General features: G+C 61.2%; 4 protein-coding genes across 11 annotated transcripts in view; 2 read left to right on the top strand and 2 right to left on the bottom strand.

Moving 5' to 3' along the window:
• Positions 1 to 1,793: 1,793 nt before the first annotated feature.
• Positions 1,794 to 8,127, bottom strand: NDUFA11 (NADH:ubiquinone oxidoreductase subunit A11). The gene is made up of 4 exons (XM_060092347.1): positions 7,741 to 8,127; positions 3,653 to 3,745; positions 3,418 to 3,540; positions 1,794 to 1,976 (listed from the first exon to the last, which is right to left on the bottom strand). The coding sequence occupies exons 1-4, from the start codon at positions 7,835 to 7,837 to the stop codon at positions 1,864 to 1,866; spliced, it is 426 nt and encodes a 141-aa protein (XP_059948330.1). The 5' UTR covers positions 7,838 to 8,127; the 3' UTR covers positions 1,794 to 1,863.
• An 872-nt stretch (positions 8,128 to 8,999) lies between these two features.
• VMAC (vimentin type intermediate filament associated coiled-coil protein) lies at positions 9,000 to 12,233 on the top strand. The gene is made up of 2 exons (XM_060092346.1): positions 9,000 to 9,231; positions 10,407 to 12,233. Exons 1-2 carry the CDS (start codon positions 9,041 to 9,043, stop codon positions 10,723 to 10,725), a joined length of 510 nt encoding a protein of 169 aa, XP_059948329.1. The 5' UTR covers positions 9,000 to 9,040; the 3' UTR covers positions 10,726 to 12,233.
• A 247-nt stretch (positions 12,234 to 12,480) lies between these two features.
• RANBP3 (RAN binding protein 3) overlaps positions 12,481 to 19,719 on the bottom strand; it is a 57,202-nt gene continuing 49,963 nt past the window's right edge. For all 7 annotated transcript variants that reach the window (XM_060094335.1, XM_060094336.1, XM_060094333.1 and 4 more), the window contains 4 exons: positions 19,444 to 19,564; positions 17,297 to 17,439; positions 16,715 to 16,898; positions 12,481 to 16,629 (listed from right to left, as the gene is read on the bottom strand). In XM_060094335.1, the coding sequence (XP_059950318.1) occupies positions 16,586 to 16,629; positions 16,715 to 16,898; positions 17,297 to 17,439; positions 19,444 to 19,564 (492 nt within the window). In that variant the 3' untranslated portion in view covers positions 12,481 to 16,585. The remainder of the gene's footprint in view (positions 16,630 to 16,714; positions 16,899 to 17,296; positions 17,440 to 19,443; positions 19,565 to 19,719) is intronic.
• On the top strand, positions 13,357 to 14,755 carry CAPS (calcyphosine). Of its 2 annotated transcripts, none has more exons than XM_060094340.1 (4): positions 13,357 to 13,796; positions 14,045 to 14,222; positions 14,365 to 14,571; positions 14,642 to 14,755. In XM_060094340.1, exons 1-4 carry the CDS (start codon positions 13,615 to 13,617, stop codon positions 14,741 to 14,743), a joined length of 669 nt encoding a protein of 222 aa, XP_059950323.1. In that variant the 5' UTR covers positions 13,357 to 13,614; the 3' UTR covers positions 14,744 to 14,755. The 2 variants fall into 2 exon arrangements, with proteins under 2 accessions (XP_059950323.1, XP_059950325.1); XM_060094342.1 differs by lacking the exon at positions 13,357 to 13,796 and adding an exon at positions 13,805 to 13,977.

Genomic DNA, 19,719 nt, shown 5'->3' with positions numbered 1-19,719 from the left:
GGGAAGTGACCAGCTGCGGGGCCTTGAACAGGTCCTCCCGGCTTCAGCTCTTGGCAGCCCCGATGACGATCACAGGCCCTATTTACGGTGACGACGGGGCCACGCTACCAACCCGCCACCAACTCGAACCTGTCGCCCCTGCTGCCCCGGCTGCTGCGGGGCGGGACAGGCGGGAAGCCATGGAAGGAGGGAGAGGCAGGCAGCAGGGATGGAACCTGACTTCTCTGCGGTCGGGGGCAGGGCCACAGTGCCGGGGACCTGTCGGGGGGATGGAGCACGGTGGGCTCTGCCCCCTGCCAGCTATAGCAGGGACAGACCAGGCTGGTGCAGGAGCAGGGGACCCCGGCCGCCGCCTAGAGGGCAGGGAAAGGGCGCTTCCATGGGGTGTAGCTATTTTTCCCTCTTCAAGGAACATCTCTGAGGGAGGGACATGGTCATCCCCACTTCCCAGGCGGGGAAACTGAAGACAGAGCCAGGAAAGAACCAAGTGTTGGGTTTCGAACGCAGGTCTCGGAGCCCAGAGCCCTCTTGGGCCCTCCCCTCCCAGTCCATGGGCCGGTGGGGCATCTCCGCCCTCTCTCAAAGACCCCGAAGTCCAGGCTCGGGTAGCTAGGCCTGGACGTGACCCCGAGCTGGTGGCTGGTCCCAGGCCGCACGTGGACGCTGGCGCCCACTCCCTGGAGGGCATGCTGGATGAGGGGCCATGTCAGCGTGGAGAGGCTCAGTGTGGCAGGTGGGGAGGCTGAGGGGCCTGGGCTGGGAGGGACCTGAATGGCTGTATGGCAGCTGGGGGCATAAGGAAATGGTGGTGAGGCCAGCCCAGCCAATGGCCGGGGGGCTGGGGCCCTGTGCTCTGCTTAACACCCAGATGAGTTATTAGCTGGGGTGGACAGAGGAGGAAAGCAAGGCTCCAAGCTTGGCTTTCAACCACATCCAGGCCCCCAAGAGAGGAGGAAGGGGAAGGAAGGACAGGCCACACACCAGGGAGGGGGTGCATGAGGGCTGCGACCAGCCTGGCCCGCTCCTGCCACCCCCGGGCCACCTGCAGCGCCCAGACCCCTGCCAGGACCTGATCCCACCCTCACCCGACCCTGCTCCTTAGGGTGGGCCCCGAGAGCCCTAATTTATGGCCCATCGAGGTATGCTGGAACATGCCGGGCCTTCCTTTCTGGCTTCCAGGAAGAACTGAGCCAGTTGTGCAGAAAGCCCGGGGCCAGGCCGTGCCAGCATTCTGGAGCCACCTAAATCACCAGGCCTGACAGGAAGCATCGGGTGAGGACCTTGAGTCTCTCTTCTCGTTGTTGCCGTGGGCGCCTGCCCTGAGGGCTCCCGGTGGCCTGTCACCCACCTGTCGGATGGGGACAAGGCTCCTGGGCCAGGCTGTCCAGGGCTCTCTGCTCCAACACCCAGGAATTTGGAAACGGGCCGTGCATGGGGCCTGGGCGTGTTTTCCACATGCTGTTGGCTTTGGGGGGAGGCCCAGAGAGGGGTCTGCGGGGGGTGGGGTGCCGCAGGAAGGGCTATGGGCAGCAGGGCCCAGTCCCGCCCCCCATGGGCTCCCGCCCGCCAAGAGAACAGGCGGAGGCCCGCGGACCCCTGCCTGACGCCTGCTCCTCCTCTGGGGCCCAGCTGGCGCCGTCGGCCCGTCAGGCACAGACCCAGATGCCTTATCTCCTGCCGCTTCCTCACTCCTCCAGCATCCGCCCTGCGGCCCTCACCAGCGCTGGCCTGTCACCCAGCCCTCCCCGGACAGGGCTGCACCCCAGAGAACAACGGAGCAGGGGAAACTCACACAGACATACACAGAATTTATTATTTTTAGACGAATTTCAACCTGCCCGAAGCCCCAGGAAGCGGCAGGGCTCACACCTTGGGCTCTGCAAACACCTTCCAGCCCTCCAGCTGGCCCATCTTGACCAGGGCGGCCGTCAGGCCCATGTACGCACAGGCGGCAGCTCCAATCCCGTAGCTGTGGGCTGTGAGAGCGGGGAGGCTGGCGTCAGGCACGCGCGCGGGCAGCTCACCCGTGCCCACTCGGGGCGCCGGCAGTGACCGCAAGAGGACAGCCCCCACTGCAAGCTCGGGTGGCTGGGACGAGCCCCCAGGCCCCGTGCCTTTGAAGACGGGCGTGGAAACTGAGGCAGGGAGGAGGGAGGAGGGAGGAGGGAGGAGGGAGGAGGGAGGAGGGAGGCAGCACTCCAGGCTGCTGGATCCGGGGGCGGGAGGGGACGGATGGCGTGTCAGTCGGTCTCAGCTCGTGTCCTGGCTGAGCCTGCCCTGCGGTCCGGGAAGCGGAGAACATAAGATGCCTGTGGCCTGAGAGCGGCTGCAGGGAGGAGGTCTGCCCGCTGGGCACGGGGCTCACACCCCCATCGCAGGCTCAGGGGCGCTGGTCAAACCCAGACCCCAGCCAAGGTCTCGAAGCGAAGGCCAGGAGGCGCGGGCCTTCCTCCTCAGCATCCTCCCTCTCTGCCCTGCTGGAACCGTCCACGGAGCACTCCCGGTCTGCTGGGCCCCAGGCCCGGCGGTTTATCTGAGTGTGGCCTCTGCCCGCCGCGCACCCCCGCCCCGCCCAGGCGAGAAGAGCCGTCTGCTTCCTAGTCCAGGAGGCTCCACTGTGCAAGGCTGGCCTGGGGCCCGGCCCGCCTCCCACTAGGGAGGCATCCGTTCCTGCTTCCCGGGTGCCCTCGGGCCACCTCATCCCCCCTCAGAGCCTCAGTCCCTGCATCTGTAAAGTGGGGATGGTGAGAACGGCTCCCCTGCAGGGCCCTGGGTGCTGGGAGAGGGGCGGCAGCTCCAAGGCCAGCCCCACCTGCTCTGTGCGTGCTCAGGGGTCGGCGGGGGAGACAGGCGGCGACCTCGTGTTCTCTGACAAGACACGGCAGCCAGAGGAGAGAGATATGAAGCGAGGGCGGGCGGGGGCCAGGATCACATGCCCTGGATCGTACGTTGGGGCTCGGAACAGCGAGAGGGGCAGCCATGCTGACGTCTGGGGGAAGGGGGTTCAGGCAGAGGGCACAGCCCATGCCGAGGCCCTGGGGCAGGACCGTGCCTGGTGTGCAGGGGGCACAGCAAGGAGGCCACGGGGTTGGAGCGGAGCAGAGCGAGCGAGGCGGCGAGGGCGCGGGGGGGGGAAGGGAGGAGTCCGCGCGCCGGGCCTCGGGGGCCGTGCCAAGTGTCACAGGCAGCCACAGGACGGCGAGAGGGTGTGGCGAGGTGGGCGCGGGTAGCTGCCTGAGCAGCAGCAGCTGAAACCACTGCCACGCTAGCTGGTGGCCAAGGTTCAAAGGTGCTGGGAGCTCTCAGGCTCTGCAGCTGGACGCGCGTTCTTGCTGCCCGCCACCCCCACCGGGCCCAGGCCCAGGAGACAAGAGAGGAGGGAGGGGTGGCAGAGGTCAGGGGCGCGGGCTCACTCACTGCGTGCTCCCAGGGTCAAGCCTCCGGCGCAGCCTCCGAGGAAGTAGTTGAGAGGGTCGTCAGGCTTCTCGCGGACCTGGGCGCTGATGCAGGAGGTGAGGCCGAATATGGCACCGATGGCGGCTGTAGGGGCGGAGGGGAGGGACAGGCCCTGAGTCTGAGTCAGGGGCCCAGACCAGCGCCGGGAGGGCCCCCGAAGGAGAAGCCCACGCGCCGGGCGGGCTCGCTCGCTCACCTGCGGTAAATGTGTACCGTCCTGTCCTCGCTACTCCCTCCAGGAAGGAGGCCGGGGTCCGGAGCGCCACGCTGTAGGCGGAGACGATGAGGCCTGTGGGAAGAGAAGGTGGGGAGGTGAGTCAGACCCTGGCCCTGGCTGGGGCAGGCCCCTCCCCACCCCACAGTGACCGCTCCCTTCATCTTCACGGTAGCCACCAAGGCGGCTCCTGGCGCCACTGCTTGGCCCAGGGGGGGCTGTTTCAGGGCTCACCCGGGGTCCCACAGTCGATGAGCTGGGGCCCAAACCCGGCTCCAAGGCCTGGGCTCTCACCCGCCCCCTCCAGCCCCCACGCCTCCCCCCACCAAGGCCTGCACAGTGCCACCTGCGTCCCCCTGCCCTTGCTGGCCCCCCGCAGGGCACCAGCCCAGCACACGGCCTCTGCAAGGATGGGCTGGGGCCTTGGTGGCTGCGCCGGTACCCTGGCCCTGCTCCCCACTCCCATGACAGCCTCCATCCACCCGCAGGGCCCAGGATTCCTTAGCAGAGGCTTGGAGGCTCGCTCCGGGGCCACCAACGCCTCTTCCTTGCCACCGCCGGGCCCGTCCCTCGCCCCTGACTGGCTCAGCCTCACCACTCTCGTCAGCTCTTACATCTCTGCCGCCGCCCCGGCTGCCCTGCCCCTGACGTTGGCTTTTACGTGTGAGGGGCCCTGGTGGGGGCCAGGCCTGGAGCCAAGTGCCAGGTGGGCGGCCAGGCCCGAGATCCTAGCCTGGGGCATCCTGAGGGAACGCTGACCTGGGCCGTGTGTGGGTGTGGGGTAAGGCTGGGGCAGCCTCGGGCAGCCTCTCCAGCCAGACCCTCTTCAGTGGACATTAGACCAAAGCCCAGCTGGCTGGCTCCAACACGGGGCTCCCCACCCTCCAGCTGACCCTGCTCGGGGCAGACAATGCACCCCTCCTCTCCCGACAGACCACCAGGGTGAGCAGGCCACCAGCACAGACCTCCTGGGGCCAGCCCACCCCAGACAAAACACAACTGCCACCTGCCAGGCAGCAAGGGCACCCACTGCCCCATTCACCCTCCTCGGGGCCCAATGGGCTCAGTCCCCTCTGATCCGTCGCTTCGTGGCGGGGCGGGGTGTGTCCTCAGACAGGCAGAGCGACTTGCCCGATGCCACCCAGCAGAGCAGCCTGGAAGCCAGAAGGGTCTGTGACCCAAAGCCACCTTCACCAATGCCCCAGGGATGTGGGCCCCGCCAGGTCCCCAAGCCTGCAGCTTCTGGAGACCTCACAGCTTGCGTGCAGCCCTCACATGACCTTGCTGGCTGAGCAGTATTCCCCTCAGCCTTGGCTGGGGTTCAGCTCACAAGAGCTGTGGGGAACTTTTCACAGTGCACAGCGGGGGGTAACCTTGAGAGCAACCCTGAGGAGGGCCAAGACGGCCACCCAGCTTGCCAGACAGGGAAACTGAGCCCCAGGGACGACAGGAAAAGAGTTACACATACAGAAGGCTCCCTCACGCAAGGCGCCCCCCTGGGGACTCCCCAGATCGAATCCCTCCTGGTCCCACGATGAACCCTAGGGTCCCGGCTCCCCTCAGAGTGGCTGAAGGCTGGGAAGGGGTGAGGGGGCCGGAGTCTGGGGTTCCCCCAAGCCTGCACGGCCTGCCCTGGCCCAACAAACCCCCTTCTTCAGTCATTCTCTCACACGTCCCCACCCCGAAACCCCACCTTGTAAAGAGGCTGAATCAGAGGGGGCTCCCCATCCTGCCTGGGACCTGGGGAGGCATGATCTCCAGAGCTGGGCCAGGAACGAGGAGTTATGACCCTCTGCCGAAGAACCACTGACAAGATTCAGTGACGGTCCCCAAACCCAGTCAGGCAGTGAGTCCTGGCAGGGGAACCTGATTGACCCCACCCCCATTTGCCTGCGGTCCTGCCTGAGGGACGCCCAGTTCACAGGCCACGTGGGACACAGAGTGCCCCAAAATCCCAAGACCCCTCAGAAGTCCTTTACCTGGGAGCGGATGACCTGGAAGGCACCGGACTATCCCAGGGTCAAGGACTGGCCCCCTCCCCCCAGCAATCATTCAGTAGGTGATGTGCCAGCCGGCGCCCCCGGGAGCCCACCTAACTCCTCAGACGCTGCAGCCACCCTCCCCAGCACTCACCCCCTCAAAAGGCCCCTCCCCAGGCCCTGCGCCTGCTCCTAGCCTCCTGAAGTGACCGTCTTGACACGGTGCACGTTGTTCATTCATTCACAATCTGCAACTGTGGGCCCACATACATTCATTCACTCATTTACTGTGTACCTTCCCTCACTCATTAATTCATTCACAAGTCACTCATTCATTCATCCTAGTTACTGCTGGCCTTCCTTCTCTCGTTCATTCACAAAATCATTCATTCACTCACGAAGTCACTCATTCGTTCATTCCTAGTTACTGCCCTTCCTTCCGTCACTCATTTGTTCCTCCAGTTACTGTGTTCCCACAGGGCGCTGGGCTGGGCTAGAGCCTGGCTCCCTGCCCTCCAGGGGCTCACCATCCCAGGGAAGCCAAGTGTGAAACGAGTTCCCTGGGTGGAGGGCTGAGGGGCGGCAGGGATGGAAGGAGCGGGGAGGTGAGGGAGGATCCAGGAGCACGTTTAACCAGGTCTTGAGTGTTGAGTGGAGTTGGTCAGTGAGAAAATGCGGGCGGGCAGAGTGAGTGACACACGCACACAGCGACGCCCTCGAAGACCCCTGGGCCCCCTGCAGGGCTCCTGGAAGCCAGTGACCACCCCCAAAACTGAGTCTCTCCACGACCACCCGACATAGCGCCTCCGTCAAAGGTTTCCACCCGCACCCCCTCAAACACCCACCAACAAGTCCCCTCCAGGCTCTGTTCAAGCAGACGCCACAAAACCCATCCCCTAGGGCTCCCCCTTCAGCCTTCCTGAAGACCATTCAGGAGGACCCTGGAGGCGCATTCCTTGCCCCAGTCACCCCCAGGAGCAGACCGGGATTTGCAGCCCGGCTCCCAAAGACGCCGGGGCAGTTCATCCACCTCTCTAACCTTCAGTTTCAGCCTCTGAGAAATGAAGATGATAATGGTGCCTCTTATTAAATATGCAGAAAATGGTAGCGATGACTAGGTCCTAATGCAAATCTTCCCAGTGCAGACTCAAATTCTGCCAGGCCCTGTTGCAGGAGCTGGAGATACAGAGGTGGCCCCCAAACCCATCATACCTATGTCTCAGACTGAGATTGGGAAGGAGACTAGAAGAGGCGAGACTCCAGGGTCTCCCTCGCAGAGGACTGCCAGGGCTGTGGGTCCCCTCAGATTCCCCCGAGGCTATCCTTATGGTAGCTGCTGACTCACTTCATTTATCATCTCCGCAGCGCCCCTAAGACCCCTCTGATGGCCCCCAATAAAAGTTTCAGATGTCTCTGACCACCCAGTTCTCCTGGGTCCTACAAAGACCTCATCCCACTCCAGAACCTTCTCAAACTTCTGCCTTCGGACACCTCAGTAATAACCCACGATCCTCCCAAATTATCTCAAAGACACCCAGTTGGAAAGTCTCAGAACCCTCCAGCTTCTCTGACCCCGATAACGGCCCCGTCCCACTCCACACCTTCCCACTCCATCTCTTTCCCAGAGCCTGGTGAGCGTTTCAACAATAACCTCAAAATGCCAGCACCCAGGGATTTTGACCACCCCAGTAACCAGTTTGTCACATGTACCACGACCTCCCAGGGCCCTCCAACCCTGCCACACCCATCCCCCCACAACGTCTATCTCACACCAGCGGTCCCCATGGCCGGCTCAGACACCCCGACGATGGTCACGTACCACTCCGCGAGATTCCCAGCCCCCATGGGACCCCCTCGGACTGCTCCCAGTGACCCTATGATCTCTCTGCGCCCTGTAAGGTAGTCCGACACCTCCACAAAGTCTATCTTGTACGAGAGCCCCCCAGCGTCCCAAGGCCGCCCCAGACAACCCCGACGATGACCACTGCCACCCCGCGAGATCCGCAGCCCCTCCAGGACGCCCTCGGACAGCCCCCAGTGACCCCATGGCCTCCCTGCGCCCTCCGCCCTGGGGACCCGACCGGCGCTCACCAGTGGCACCACCGATACTGGTGGTGGCGTAGGCCTTGCGGTGGCACTCGGTACCTTCGGGGATGTCCCAGTACTGGTGAAGAAGCGTCTTAGCCATGACGGAATACCCCAGGCCCCGCACCGCAAGACGCCCCGGCTCCCAGCACCCAAGGGCGGACGCCGCTGACTCTCGCGAGACTTGCTGGGCGGCGCGCTCAGCCTCTCTTGCGGGCGGGACGGCAACAAGCGAGCAACTTTATTGAGCGCCGCGGACGTGGACACGGGTCGCGCTCAAGCGCTGGAATCGGGACTGGCGTAAAGGAAGAGCGCGTGCAGCCCTGGCCGACTTCTGGAGGGGGAAACTGAGGCCGACCAGGATCAGTGAAGGCAGACGTCTCTAGTTCAGTTCAGAAAGTCCTGGGTCAGAAGTGGTTTGACTCCCGGAGGTGGGGCCTAACTAGGGGCGGGACTATCAAAGGTACTAGCCCTATCCACAGGCACAGACGAGACCGCGGGGCCGTACTCCACTTGATAGGAGAGAGACGTCATTATGGGGCGGGACGTGGCGGGATGTGGCCGCTCCCAGCGCCCGAATCTGTGGGGAGGCTTGGTCACGCCCAGTGGCCAGTCTTAAGCCAGAGTCTGAACAGCGTGCGACTATTTGGGGGCGTGGTCAGTTCAGGGGCATAACGCGAAAGTGTCCAATCCCAGTGCTCGGATTCTTAGCGCGATGTGGTCTGTGCCCAGTTTGTGGCTAGTCCAACCCCTGGGCGGGATGAAGAATGCTCTAGGCTTGGGGCGTGGCCAGAGCCCAAACATAACCTGAAGGGCACTTACTTGACCAATCCGGAGCTGTACGATTGCCTAAGGCGCAGGAACGCGGCCAATGAGAGAAGGGCAGCCTGTTCCAGGGGCGTGGTCAGGCTTGTGGGCCTGACCAACGCGGCGCGTCAGCTTCTAAGTAGTGGGCGGGGGGGGGGGGGGGTTCCTGTCTCGAGGGAATGACCAATCCTGTTGCCAGAGCCCGAACTGGGGCGCCACCAGAGGACAAGGCCAACCCGGGGGCGCGGTTTGTTAAGACCATGGCCAATCTTGGAGTTAGGCCCGGCTCAGGGGTGGAGTTTCGAGTTGCCGGAACCAGCGAGGGTGTTCGGGTTCGAGGAGGGCGAGACCCAGCCCTGGGGGCGGAGCCTAGCAGTGATCGCGGCCAATCACGCTGAAGCCCTGAACGGACCCCCTGGGGGCGTGGCCCCGTGGGCGCGGCCAGGCCCGGTTCCGGGCCGCCCGCGGGCGTGGCCGGGCCTGGACCGCGGCCGGGGCCATGTCAGCGCCACCGCCCCTGCAGATCCGCGAGGCGAATGCACACCTGGCTGCGGTGCACCGGCGCGCGGCGGAGCTGGAGGCGCGGCTGGACGCGGCCGAGCGCACGGTGCGCACCCAGGCCGAGCGCCTGGCCCGCCACGACCAGCAGCTGCGCGCCGCCCTAGACGAGTTGGGCCGCGCCAAGGACCGGTGAGGCTCGGGGCCGGCCACATGGACTTCTTGGAGGAGGTGGGCGGAGGCAGAGCCGAGACTGGAAAGGAGGACCGGCAGGGGAAATCGTGTGCATTCACGTGGAGCCGAACTACTGGTGGGATTGGAAAAACAAACACCTAAATACTTGACTTAGTTTTCACTATGTAAAGTTGAGAGATGTCATACAAGTGTGGGTATCTAACTTAAACACGGTCCATTTTACCGCTAGGCAAAATCGGGTGGTCCTGAGTGGTGCAGGGACCACCAGCCGCCTGATGTAGGTACTGGAGCCATGGCAGGTTCTTGAGGAGGGGAGGATGGGATGATATCAGCAGTTTTGAAGAGTCCCTCTAGCTGAGGGTTGAAAGGGACGATACAAGTGCCTAGGGAGGAAGGTGGTGCTGAGGACCGGGTGGGAAAAAACTCAGAGCTGGTTGGATTCATTACTTCACCTTTACTGAGCATCTACTATGGGGCCAGGCACTGTGCTGGGTATTAGGGCACATCAGTAAGACCTAATGCAGCCCTGCCCTCAAGCAGACACATTGTTAGGCAGTTCCAATATGGGGTGATTGGGTGTGTGTGATGGAGGGCCACATAGCTCTGAGGGGGCCCAGAGGGAAGGCTTCCTGGAGGGGGAGCCATCTAAGCTGAACAACAAATAGGAAAAGATGTAGGGGACAAGGGAACTGCAGGAAGAGCTACGGGGATGGATGAGGGAGTGTGTTAGTCTGCTGAGGTTGCCGTTAAAGAATACCAAGGACTGGGTGCCTTAAACAACAGCAAATCATTTCTCACAGTTCTGGAGGCTGGGAAATCCAAGATCAAGGTACTGACAGATTCAGTTCCTTGTGAGGGTCCTCTTCCTGGCTTGCAGATGGTCATCTTCTCACTGTGTCCTCACGTGGCACACAGAGAGAGCAAGCTCTCTGGTGTCTCTTCTTATAAGGAAACCCTCATGACCTCATCTAAACTTACCTCTCAAGGCCCCATCTCCAAGTACTATCACATTGTGGCGTAGGGATTCAGTATATGAATTCGGGGAGGGAGGGACACAGACATTCAGTCCGTAATAGGGGGGCTTTATCCTGACAGGGTTGGAGGTCAGGAGCAGGGGAAGAGAACCTCTGGCTCCCCCGTGCCGTAACTGTCCCGTCTTGCCTTCCTGCCAGTGAGATTGCCACTCTCCAGGAGCAGCTGCTGACCTCCGAGGCTACTGTCCAGAGTCTGCAGGCTGCCGTGTGCCAGAGGGACAAGCTCATCAGGCAGCTGCAGCCCCGGGCTGAACTGCTGCAGGACATCTGCCGCCGCCGGCCACCCCTGGCTGGGCTGATGGCCACCCTGGCTGAGGCTGAGCGCCTGGGGCCCCTGCCGGCCAGTGACCCCAGTCACCCACTCCCTGGTGGACCCAGTTCACACCTTGCCAACAGTACTGGGGAGGAAGAGGACAGAGACCACCTCCAGCCTGCTGTGTTTGGGACCACTGTGTGAGTCCCAGAGTAGATTCCAGAATGGAGAAAGAGGACCCCTACGGGGACTTTTTCCACTGCTGTGGGTGTCCTTGGGGGTCACCAGTACCCCCAGAGAGGACCCCGTGGCAGAGCCATAATCCTGTCCAAACGTCAGAACCTGCTAAAGAGTCATAGGTTTCAAATGGGTGGCCTGCAGGCCAAATGCAGATGTTGAACCCGGAGAGAAGTTTTTCTTTTTTCAAAAACAGAACTTTGAATCAGTCACCCTTGTTGGAGAACTGACAGTGCTGATACAAAAATCTGGATTTCTAGCTTCAGACTGGGCCGTGCCTGCCTGGATCTGAGTCCAGGGCACCCTCTTTAGTGAGTGTGAGTTTCAGGGCCACACGTCTCTTAGCGCCAGATGTCTGGCCCCTGAGGCATCTGAGTTTGAGACCTCTCTTTCTGGTGGAGGCGGATGATTTGAGTTTCTCTCTTTTCCCCTTGCCCTGATTTTTGTTCCTCCCGAAGCATTCCCCATCCTAAAGCTTTTTCTTATTCTCATCTCAGTCCAGAATTGTGAGCCTCAACCCTCAGGCCATTTTGCATTGGTTATATGAAGACAAAGTTTTAATCCTAGATTTTTTTCCCCGAATTCTATCCTTCCCTCAACCCAGAGAAGAGCGTGCGTGTGGGATGTGCTGAGATGTCTGCAGCCAGGCTTTGCTGCCCAAACTCGGGCATCCCATAAGCTTTTCTTGATAGCGTCCTGCCTCAGGGTCTTTACACTGGCTGTTCCCTCTGCCTAGAATGCTCGTCCCCCAGCTGTCACATGACTAGCTCCTTGTCACTCAGGTCTTCCTCCCAGAGGCCTTCCCTGACCACCGTATTGGAAGTCATTCTTCTCCACTCCACCCCCACTGCCTCATTTTATTTTCTTTATGTAACTTCTTACCATCAGAGTGGAAGCTCCATGAGGGCAGGGTTTTTGTTCTCTGTTTGTCAGCAGTGGCTGGCACACCCTGGGACACCTGTAGGAACAGGATGGGTCTATGGGCCCTGAAGGGAGCCAGGGACCCCAGCACATCCCATGAGGCACCCCAGCCAGTGTAGCTTTTGTAGCAGCAGCTGGCTCCTTTTTATATTCCTTAGAGAATCTATTTTTTCACTCCTTATTTCTATGCTGCCCTTCTTGGCCCAAGATATTCGGGGTGCTTTTTTAAAAAAATCAAAACAGGGAACCCTGTGCCCTTCTCTGCCCAGCCCAAGTGCCTGGCCTGGTACCATGGTAGCTTTTTCCCGCCTCCTGACTCAGGGAATTGTCATACCAGGAAGCATGACGGGGCACAGGCCCTTTCAGCCCAGAAAGCTCAGCGTCCACCCATAGCCCTCAGGATGGGGCCGCCTGGCGTCTCACTCACAGTGACCCCTCAGTGTGGCAACAACGGCCCGGTTTTCTCCTTTGGACGAATAAGGCTTGGGGGGTGCTGCCCGTAGGAGGCGAAGGCAGGCTGGCGCCTGTCGGAGCTCAAGAATAAACCAAATAATTTCATGGCATTGGTCCTTCCTCCTTTCTTCCTGGTGTGGGAGCTGGAGAGGGGGCTGCTGTGCTGCTCCTGGTCCAGGGTGGGGCCCCGCTGGGTGGGGAGACACAAGCTACAGTCCCAGGAGCTTGTGCCAGGCACTCTACATACACGGTTGTGTCTCATCTCCTCAGACAACTATGCGCACAGGCATCACCCCATTTTACAGCTGTGCAAAGCAAGGCTCAGAGAGGTAAAGTGAAAACGGCCTCTGGGTCGGAAGGGCCCTGGCCACTTCCAATTTTTTATTGTTGAAATTCTGATTCTCTTAAAAATGTGGAGATGCCCAAACAGAGCTACAATAGTTGTGGTTACATTCTACATTTTTCTATAAAAAAAAAAAAACCTCGACATTTGTAACCCTCATAAAAATACACAATGGAGTATTTCTTTGCCTACGCAAAGAATTTTGGACTGCAGCAAGCCACAAGAATTTCTGCAGCAAAGTGCCACTGCAGTTTCTCATAAAACTGATGGTGTTGCAATCGGCTGTAGCTTGAATCGCAGCGCCGGGTGGCTTGTGATCCACGGCTTGGCTTCTGACTGTGGCAGCAATTTTCGACAATACCACTGTGCTGTGTGCAACTGCAAGCTTTGAAAAGCTTCTGATGATCTCTGGGTCTCTGCGGGTGGCAGCGTCCCCAAACGGGGGCCCACGTTTTAAGTCCTGGGAAATCCATTATCATTTTCAATCCTGACTGTTGGTGTAACGCTCTCGGTTGGCAAGATGTCCAAAGTCTCGACAGAAGGCATTCAGTGATGGCGGCCTTGGTTCCTCTTGGATTACGGATGTCAGGGGTCAGGGTCGCTTCTCTGGCCAGTACTGAAGCCCCTGGCTCAGCAGCTTGTCATGAGCCAGCCCACCAAGTGATGTTTGAGAACTGGAAACCAACCACCAGGTGACCCATATTGACTGGCCCTAAGTAACTACCAAGAATTGCTTTGTCCAAGTCAACGTTGATGTCTGTAGGACCCAGCTGTGAGCACCACCTGCTGGACGGGGGCCTGGGTCACCTCCAGTCCTTTAAACTTGGATCCCTCAGTAGCTTTGGCTGCGGCCCTGTGAAAAGGGGCTGGTGGCTGGTGAAGCCCAGAGAGGGGAGGGGACCTGCTCCAGGTCACACAAGAATTGGGCCTTGCCTCCCTCCATCCAGGACACTGGTCCCCGCAGGGCTGTGGCCCACCCTTCCTCCTTGTGGTTAGGAAGTGACCCCCTCCCCCACCCACCACCTGGGCCTGGCTTTATCCCAGGACCTGGGCACTGCAGGGCTGGGAGTAAGCGAGCAGGACAGCAGGTGGACAGCGGCGGCAGCAACAGCACTGCCCTGTCCCTCTCGGCCCGCCATATGCCCCCACAGGGCCGTGCTGAGGGCCATGAGGCTCTGGTGCATAGAGAGTTACAGCTGGGGCCCCTCCCAGTCTCCAGGGTACCGTCCCTTAGCAACAGCCCGGCCCGGCAGGACACACTGCCAACACTGGGCAGAGCAGGCGGAGCGGCTACCCAGACTCCAGGACAGACGAAGGCCAGGTGAGTGAGCGGGGGCACCCGGCCTGTAGCCTGGTCGCCGAGCGGGAGCCCCTCCAGATCTCTCTCCCATCCAGCAGCCCAGGGAGCCCTGACCCATCATGGATGCTGTGGACGCCACGATGGAGAAGCTCCGGGCCCAGTGCCTGTCCCGAGGGGCCTCGGGCATCCAGGGTCTGGCCAGGTGAGCTGTCCCCTCACACCTCCCCAACCCCCCGGATCACTTTCCAACCACGCACCCTGCCCCCCAGGTTTTTCCGCCGCATGGACCGGGACAGGAGTCGGTCCCTGGATGCAGGGGAGCTCCAGCGGGGCCTGGCCGAGCTGGGGCTGGTGCTGGACATGGCTGAGGCGCAGGGCGTGTGCAGGCGCTGGGACCGTGACAGCAGTGGGACGCTGGACCTGGAGGAGTTCCTGCGGGCGCTGCGGGTGAGGCCGGGCGCGTGACCGCGGGCAAGTCCCTTCACCCTGTCGTCCGGGGGTGCCAAGTCCTTGCGGGCTTATCCACATCGGTGTGAGGACTCGGGGGACCTCCCGAGCTCCACCCCCTCAGTCACAACCGCCCCCCCAGCCCCCCATGTCCCAGGTCCGGGAGGCAGTTATCACAGCCGCGTTTGCCAAGCTGGACCGCAGCGGGGACGGCGTGGTGACTGTGGATGACCTCCGGGGGGTGTACAGCGGCCGTGCTCACCCCACGGTGCAGAGCGGGGAGTGCACGGAGGAGGAGGTGCTCCGCCGCTTCCTGGACAACTTTGACTCCTCGGAGAAGGACGGGCAGGTGGGTGCGCGGGTACCCCACCCCCTCTGCCCACACCTGCGGTCCCCCCTGACAGCCCGTCTGCCCCCAGGTCACGCTGGCCGAGTTCCAGGACTACTACAGTGGCGTGAGTGCCTCTGTGGACACGGATGAGGAGTTTGTGGCTATGATGACCAGCGCCTGGCGGCTGTGAGCGGTGCACACCCACTCGGCTGGCACCATGCAGCGTAGGGCCCCACCCGGCACCCCTGGGCCAGGGCCCCTCTCACCTGGGCTTTGAGCTGAGCAGTCCCGGGGTGGGGGATGGAGGGGACTGTGGGAAGACTGAGGCCGCAGAACCGGCTGGACCAGGTCTCCAGGGACACGGCTTGGCCACCAGGTGTCAGTGGGACAAAGGTTCCAAAGATGGGTCACTGGTTCAGGAGCCCAGGGAGTAAGACCGTCCGTGCCCACGCCATGCCGACCCCAGGTCTCCTCCTGGCTCTGCTCAAGTGAACCCTGCCAGCACCCTCACCCCTCCCTTGTGACTCCTCCAGGAAGCCAGGCAGCGCCCGGGTGGGGAAGCAAACTGCTCTTCAGTGAAGCAAGGCTCTGCACGGAGCGGCCGGTCTCGGAAGGCAGCCGAGCTTGGTCACCTGCCCAGGTGTGGAGCGCGGGGCAGGCCAGGCTGCTGAGGAACTGTTCCTGGTCAGGTTGCCTGGCTTCCTGAGGCCCCTGGGGCACGCAGGAGGCCAGAGTTTTAGTTAAAAGTTTTAATGTAGTTCCCAAATACATTTCATATGACAATCTTACATAAATGTTCCAAAACACATGGGCGTTATCTGGTTTTACTTGTCACTAGTTGGCTAAGGCTTAAAGCAGAGAAGTGTGACCGGATCTGCTGGGAGGGCCTTTGGTGTCGTCCCGTGGCTCAGGCGCAGACGCAGATGCGGGCTGCACAGGCCACCCTGAGGTGTGGGTGGCACAGCTCAGACGGGCCTCCCCCTCACCCTGTGAGGGCCCTGTGCACAGAGGCGGGCGGCACCCAGCTGGCTCTTGGCCATGCTACGGGGTGGGACAGGTAGAGGGCGCCGCTCCTGTGTGTGCTACGAGCATGGGTTCTGCCCGTTGTCTGGAACCGGTCCGCTCGCTGCCCCCTCCTTGAAGGCCCTGCCAGGGTCCCCCTCTGCCTCTCACAGAGGCCCCCAGCCCTCGACGGTCTTGGGGGCAGAGATGTCCAGGGCTGGGCAAGGAAGGAACAGCCAACAGCAGGAAGCAGGTTTGCACCTGGGTGCCTGACGAGTGACCCATGTTATGGGGACAGACAGGATGTGGGGGGGAGCCCTCCCACGCCCTCCCACGCCCAGTGACCCTTTTCTAGATAGGCTCTCCAGGCCCAGGGCCCAACCCCTCCACACCCCATGACTTGGCCTGGAGGAACCCCAGGTGGGGAGCACCCCCAGCACGGGGGCCAGGGCCACAGGGGGAACGAGGACGCAGCCCGCGACGGAGCCGTGCCTGCTCAACACACAGAAGAGAAGCGCCTCGATCTAGGAAATCAAACACAAAGCCTTGGGGGGGAAAGAAAAAGTCTAAAAATAACCCCCCCAAATCAGAACGTGGGAGCTGGGAGGTAAAGACAGTAGTAACAGAAGGTCCAGCAGGCCCAGCGTGACATTGTGTGGACAGACCCGGTGCCCGGGCAGGTGGAGGCGGGGAGAGCCGGCGACACGACGAGGGTGGGGTGAAGAAACGAGGGGTCCCAGTCCCAGTGAGAAGCCGTGACAAGTCTTAATGTGCCATTTCAATTCAAGGTGGGGAGGGAAGAAATGTTCTTTTTCGTTTTGCTCATCAATATGATGAGGTTCGTGTCCCAAACCACATTCAGGCAGTTCCCGAGTCTGCTTCTGAACGGGACGTGCGGATCCAGACTGTGGCCACCCAGCGGGGAGTGTGGTTCCCGAGCCCCGCGCCTCGACGCTGCCGGAGGGAGGGGCGGGCGGGCGGGCAGACAGACGGACAAAGCAGCAGGCTCGTGGGCAGCCGGCTCCCGGCGCTATGTGCTCCCGGCCGTCTGCCCGTCCCCTTCGTCGCCAGCGCCTGTGGGGAGCGGTGGCCTGGCCGTCAGGTGTCTGCCTTGGACACAGCCCCACCCCTCGGGTCAGCCCCGGGACCCCTGGCTCACCGCCTCCAGTGGCCCCCGACGGGGCCAGGACGTCGTCGTCGTCGCTGTCGTCCTCGTTGGACGGGGCCACCCCGGGCTCGGGGGCCGGCGTCCTGGCCTCCTGCTCCTGCTCCACGTGGCTGCGCAGGGCCAGGATGCGGTGGTGCAGGGCCGCATACAGCTGGCCCGTGTCCTTGGAGCTGGCCTGGCGGAGGCAGAGGGAAGGGCCAGGTTACAAGGCCTCATGGGGAGACCCCTCCTCAGGTGATGTGGCCGCAGCCCCTGCCGTAATGGGATGCTCCAGCTCCCAGGCTGGACTGGGGAGGAGCCTGACCTCTCTCCTCGACAAATCCGGGGAAAGCAGACCGAAGCTCCCCCAGGCCCAGGGCCTGTCCTCCCGAGGGGTCCACAGAGCCTGCAGCTGGGCCAGCCTTCGGCAAGCCATCCCGACCCTGGAGGCCTCCTACTCTCCTCGGCCAGGCCCTCAGTGCAGGGCTCTGAGTGCTGGGCATGGGGCTGCCCTGCCCTTGTCCAGGGGCTGTTTGGACAGCTTTGCTCCCTGAGAGGTCGGGGGCAGCCCAGCCCGTCCCTGGGGCTGCTCACCGAGATCAGGAAGACCTTCACGCCCTGGTCCTCCGTGTCCATGGCTGTGATGCGGATGCTCTTCTCACTGGCCTTGTCCATCTGCATCTGGGCCCACAGCTTGGTGTTGAGGATCAGCCGCAGGCTGCCCTGGGTCCGCATCACTGCAACCAACGAGGCCATCAGCCCTGCCCCCCACCCCTCGACGAAGCCGCTATGAGAACAGACACAATCTGCAGGAAAGCCAACACCCCCAGGGTGAAATCCCACAGTTCCCCCAAGGTCCATGAAAGCCTCCTGTCTGCTGAGCGGCAGCCCTGGCAACCCCCCACCCCTGGTGGCACATCCAGTGGGTGGAGCTGGTGCCAGGATGGCGGATCCCCTGGGGAAGGGGCTGGTCAGGCGGCAGCAGGAGGCGCAGGTGGGGCTGCACACTTGGACACGCCACACGAAGTCTACGTCCCCTGACTGTTGCCACCCACAGGCCAAGGCGCAGCTCCTGCCCCATGAAAAGGAGCTAACTGCTTAGAGGAAGGGTCAAGGCTGACTGCTGCTCAGAGCTTCCATCAGGAGGGAGACAAAGGTAGACTGAGGGCAGCACACAGTGGAGAAGAACAGGGGACAGGCCTTCCCTCTCTGGAAATGTGTGTGAGACCACTAGTTCCACCCACAGCGGGCCCAAGGCCAATGTCATCCTGCTCAATTTGTCCGAGCCTATCCACCCTGCCCGAGTCCCAACCCCGTGGACACAGGTGAGCCCTGGCCTTCCTGCCAGCCCGGCCCTCCCCACTGGAAGACCCGGCGCAGATTACAAGCGGTCACCCCAATCTGGGTGACCCTCACCCCCGGCAGCCCTCTGGGCCCGGTCTCACAGCCCAACCTGCCCCCCGAGGTGCACTTGGAGGGAAAGGAAGGTCAATGCCAAGGATCAAAGGCTGCGTGGGGTGAAAGGAGACGATGGCCGGGAAGGATCTCAACAAGGGAGGGGACAGTGCAGTTACAATGAGGCTGGTCACAGGCTGATGACCCAGGGGCAGAGCCACGAGCCGCGGGGGCTCAAATTCCTGCGCCCTCTCTGTCCACATACACTTGCATGTTTCCATTAGGGAAAATGAAAAAGAACGGTGCCCGAACAGAAGCCCAAGTGCATAAAAATAGTGCTGAAAGGACGCAGCATGAGCTACGCCTGGGCCAGGAATGGACGTTTCTGTAAAGGCCGCAGGACTATTTTAACTTGGGAGGATTAAAAAAACAAAACAAAACAAACAAACGAAAAAAACGATGGGGCTTCCCTGGTGGCGCAGTGGTTGAGAGTCCGCCTGCTAATGCAGGGGACACGGGTTCGTGCCCGGGTCCGGGAAGATCCCACATGCCGCGGAGCAGCTAGGCCCGTGAGCCATGGCCGCTGAGCCTGCGCGTTCGGAGCCTGTGCTCCACAACGGGAGAGGCCACAACAGTGAGAGGCCCGCGTACCGCAAAAAAAATAAATAAAACAAAAAACAAAAAACGAACACAAACGTTTCACATATATACAAACATGCCTGCACACACATCCGTTCTGTAACAAGCGTACTTCCGGGAGTAAGATTCGTACTTCGGGGAATAAGATTCACGTTTAGATGGCCCCAGTAGCATTATTTACAAGTCAAAAAAAATTAGGAACAACCTAAATGTCCATCAACAGGGAAATGGCTAAATACATTCACGGTTGATGGAATGTTAATTAATATAGAAGTTTGTCAAAAGCAGTCATATTTTAAGGAAAATTTCACAACACAGGAACATGCCCACAAAATGGCAAGTGAAAAGAGCAAGAGACAAAGTCACCCCACTTCCTTAACAAAGATCCACAGAACAGGAATGGACCGCCAAAACATTCTTGGCAGACAGAGATTTCCCTCTTTTTATAAAGAGATTTCCGTTGATGTTTGATTTCTTTGTTTACTCACCACGAAACAACTGACACTTTATAAGAAAATAAGTTTGAAAATGGCTAAATCCTTTTATCCACTTTCACGATCAGGAAGAGGAACATCACAGAAGGGCTGGCAGCTGGAGCCTCTGGGCCAGGCCGGGTCCCGCAGGCTGAGGGCCTGCTGTGGGTGCAGATAGGGAGCCCCGCCCCGCCCCGCCCCAGGCCCCTCCACGGAAACCTGGCCGAAGCTCACCTAGTCGGGACTGCAATGTCCCATCGTCAGTCGATGCCATGTCGTTGAGTCTGAGCAGCCCCCGGCCTCTCTCCACCCACGACTGCGAGGTCTTGTCAAAGACAAACAGCTTACACTGGATCTGGAACACAAGGCGGTCCTCTGGGTGAGCAGGGACCCTGGCCGGCAGACAGACCTCGGGAGCCTGCAGGGAACCCGCGATGAACCAGCAGGGTCAACGAACTATGGTCTGGGGGACCCGTCTGGCCCTTGGCCACTTTTCTGTCCTGCCCTCGA

This window comes from Mesoplodon densirostris, chromosome 3 (assembly GCF_025265405.1).
Source record: "Mesoplodon densirostris isolate mMesDen1 chromosome 3, mMesDen1 primary haplotype, whole genome shotgun sequence".
Lineage (NCBI taxonomy): Eukaryota > Metazoa > Chordata > Mammalia > Artiodactyla > Ziphiidae > Mesoplodon > Mesoplodon densirostris.
This window is presented reverse-complemented; position numbering and strand designations above follow the sequence as displayed.

Bases quoted from the DNA above. Each gene is read 5' to 3' on its own strand.
- NDUFA11 (XM_060092347.1), bottom strand. From the start codon at position 7,837: ATGGCTAAGACGCTTCTTCACCAGTACTGGGACATCCCCGAAGGTACC. The intron at 3,746-7,740 runs GTGAGCGCCGGT...CTCTTCCCACAG, and splicing joins CAGTATCGGTGGTGCCACTG to GCCTCATCGTCTCCGCCTAC. The intron at 3,541-3,652 runs GTGAGCGAGCGA...CCGCCCCTACAG, and splicing joins ACGGTACACATTTACCGCAG to CCGCCATCGGTGCCATATTC.
- VMAC (XM_060092346.1), top strand. From the start codon at position 9,041: ATGTCAGCGCCACCGCCCCTGCAGATCCGCGAGGCGAATGCACACCTG. The intron at 9,232-10,406 runs GTGAGGCTCGGG...CCTTCCTGCCAG, and splicing joins TTGGGCCGCGCCAAGGACCG to TGAGATTGCCACTCTCCAGG.
- CAPS (XM_060094340.1), top strand. From the start codon at position 13,615: ATGCCCCCACAGGGCCGTGCTGAGGGCCATGAGGCTCTGGTGCATAGA. The intron at 13,797-14,044 runs GTGAGTGAGCGG...CCTGCCCCCCAG, and splicing joins CCAGGACAGACGAAGGCCAG to GTTTTTCCGCCGCATGGACC. The intron at 14,223-14,364 runs GTGAGGCCGGGC...CCGCCCCCCCAG, and splicing joins AGTTCCTGCGGGCGCTGCGG to CCCCCCATGTCCCAGGTCCG.